Source organism: Austrofundulus limnaeus, unplaced genomic scaffold, assembly GCF_001266775.1.
Source record: "Austrofundulus limnaeus strain Quisiro unplaced genomic scaffold, Austrofundulus_limnaeus-1.0 Scaffold342, whole genome shotgun sequence".
In the NCBI taxonomy this organism is placed as follows: Eukaryota; Metazoa; Chordata; class Actinopteri; order Cyprinodontiformes; family Rivulidae; genus Austrofundulus; species Austrofundulus limnaeus.
In genome coordinates this window covers 357,682-359,557 of record NW_013952744.1, presented here as the reverse complement: position 1 = coordinate 359,557, position 1,876 = coordinate 357,682, and the positions used below count along the sequence as shown (strand labels likewise).

The following is a 1,876-nucleotide window of genomic DNA, read 5'->3' as shown; positions in this document are numbered from 1 at the left end:
GGATATAGCTCGCTAGCAGCCTCGCACCAATGACCTAGTTGATGTTATCATTTACCCAGAATGCTTTGCGTGTAAATAAAATGGCCCCGTCCGTGTGATATATTGTTACCCTTTTAATTTAAAAATTAGAAAAACTGAACATCGTACAGTATTTTTACAGTCTTTATTTTACAGTTAAAGTGTATGTTTATCATATAAAGTCTTATGTTACAACTAATTGGGGATCCCTTTAAAATACTGATACAGCTCAAGCATATAAATATGTGGTGGCAGCAAGACTTTAAACAGCAGAACTGAGCAAGAAGAGGTAAACCAAGTCATTTGGTAGAATGTGTTCTGCTTTGCTTTTGCTGTTGCACCTTTTAGTGTAGTGCTCTTAAAAAAGAGGAGTTGTATATCAGATGGGTAAATGTCTTGCTTTCAAGCAAGGTTCACTGTAACTCAGTAAGTGGGAGTAAGTTACTGCAGACAGACCTCACGCTGTCCATTAGCTCAGTGCATTTTGTAACTTTCTCTTTTTTTCCCAGCAACTCAAACCAAAAAAAAAAAAAAAAAAAAAAAAAATGGATATAGAGACCTTTTCTATAATTTATATTTCAGTAGTGCTTCTCCTGCATGTACCTATGACTTGTTCAACAGATCGGTCAAGAGTGAAATTCACTGGAAATTCTCAGAATCCATCCTCTCCACTCTGTGAGCTGAGGCTTTCTATCAGATCCAGACTAATTGGAAGGAAGCCTAACAGTAATTGAAAGTGTGTTATTGACTCCTGTCTGCTTCTACTTGCTGACCTGAACTAACTGGCTCTAATGTTCAGGACCAAAAGGAAATTCTTGTCTCTTGATCAAATGCTCAAAGTTTCTTAGTGTGCGTATGTTTGGCCTGAGGGTGTCACCTTGCAATGCTCCAGTCCGGTTCGATCCGCAAGACAGTTGGGTCCTCAATGTATTCGAAAGTGAGGCTTTCTCTGATCTGCGCATGATCCACACTCACGCTGATCTGAACCAAGCTGATGCCAGACAGAGATGGGGCAGAGTAGCACACGATCTCCTTCATGGTCCTCCTGTAAAAGTGAGATAGAATTAATTACCGAAGACTGCATCAAGATAAAGCATGACAGTGAAGGAAATTTCGTAACTGATTAATTGAATATTAGATGCAGTATTGTATTTTATATTTTCTGATCATTGCAGCCTTTAAGTTTAAAGCAGAGAAAGAGTTGGTGTGTGTCTTATCATATGTTCTTTCTTTTAGCCTAAACAAAAATGAGTTACATTCTACGTCTGACGTTAAAGGTAACACCTCCAGGGGTGTAACCAGTGACAGGGTAAATAGCGTGTTTAGATAAAAATGATAAGCTAATGATAGCTATTATAATGTTACATCACCTGCTAACTTATTTAATTTACACAAGCAAATACCAGCACCTACAGCAACAGAATAAATTATGCAATTTGTTCTACCAGCCCTGTTCTCTAATTACTTGACTTGCAGCTCAGCATTAACAAAGGTCTGCCCCGTGCACATAAACTAACAGACACACAACAGTGCCACTGCATGCATGTTCTCCTAAGCTCTAGAAGACTCTATAATCTGTGCACCTTCTGAATTTGTCGCAATCCATTAGCTGAAGAGAGAATCCCCTGTTCTCCTATTCCTTCAGTGTCATGCACAAAAACCAGCTGTTAACCCAAAATCTTATTAAATTGACTCCTCAGACCGTCAAGATCATAGACTACTGTTGTGGGGCTTAAAATAGGAGCCTTCAGAAGGGAAGTGTAAAAAAGAGGGCATGTGGGAGTATCTGAGTTAGAAACACGGGGATGGAGGCAAGCTGCGAGAGGCAGAAAATAAAAACCTGCTGGTGACATGGGGG

The 1,876-nt window shown here is 39.5% G+C and overlaps 1 protein-coding gene across 1 annotated transcript in view; it reads right to left on the bottom strand.

Annotated features, from left to right (window-relative positions):
* Positions 1-1,876, bottom strand: part of LOC106527772 (plexin-A2) — a gene marked incomplete at its 5' end in the record, with an annotated part of 281,724 nt that overhangs the window by 78,843 nt on the left and 201,005 nt on the right. Inside the window, 1 exon segment of the mRNA XM_014022759.1 lies at positions 896-1,063. Coding sequence (XP_013878213.1) covers positions 896-1,063 — 168 coding nt within the window.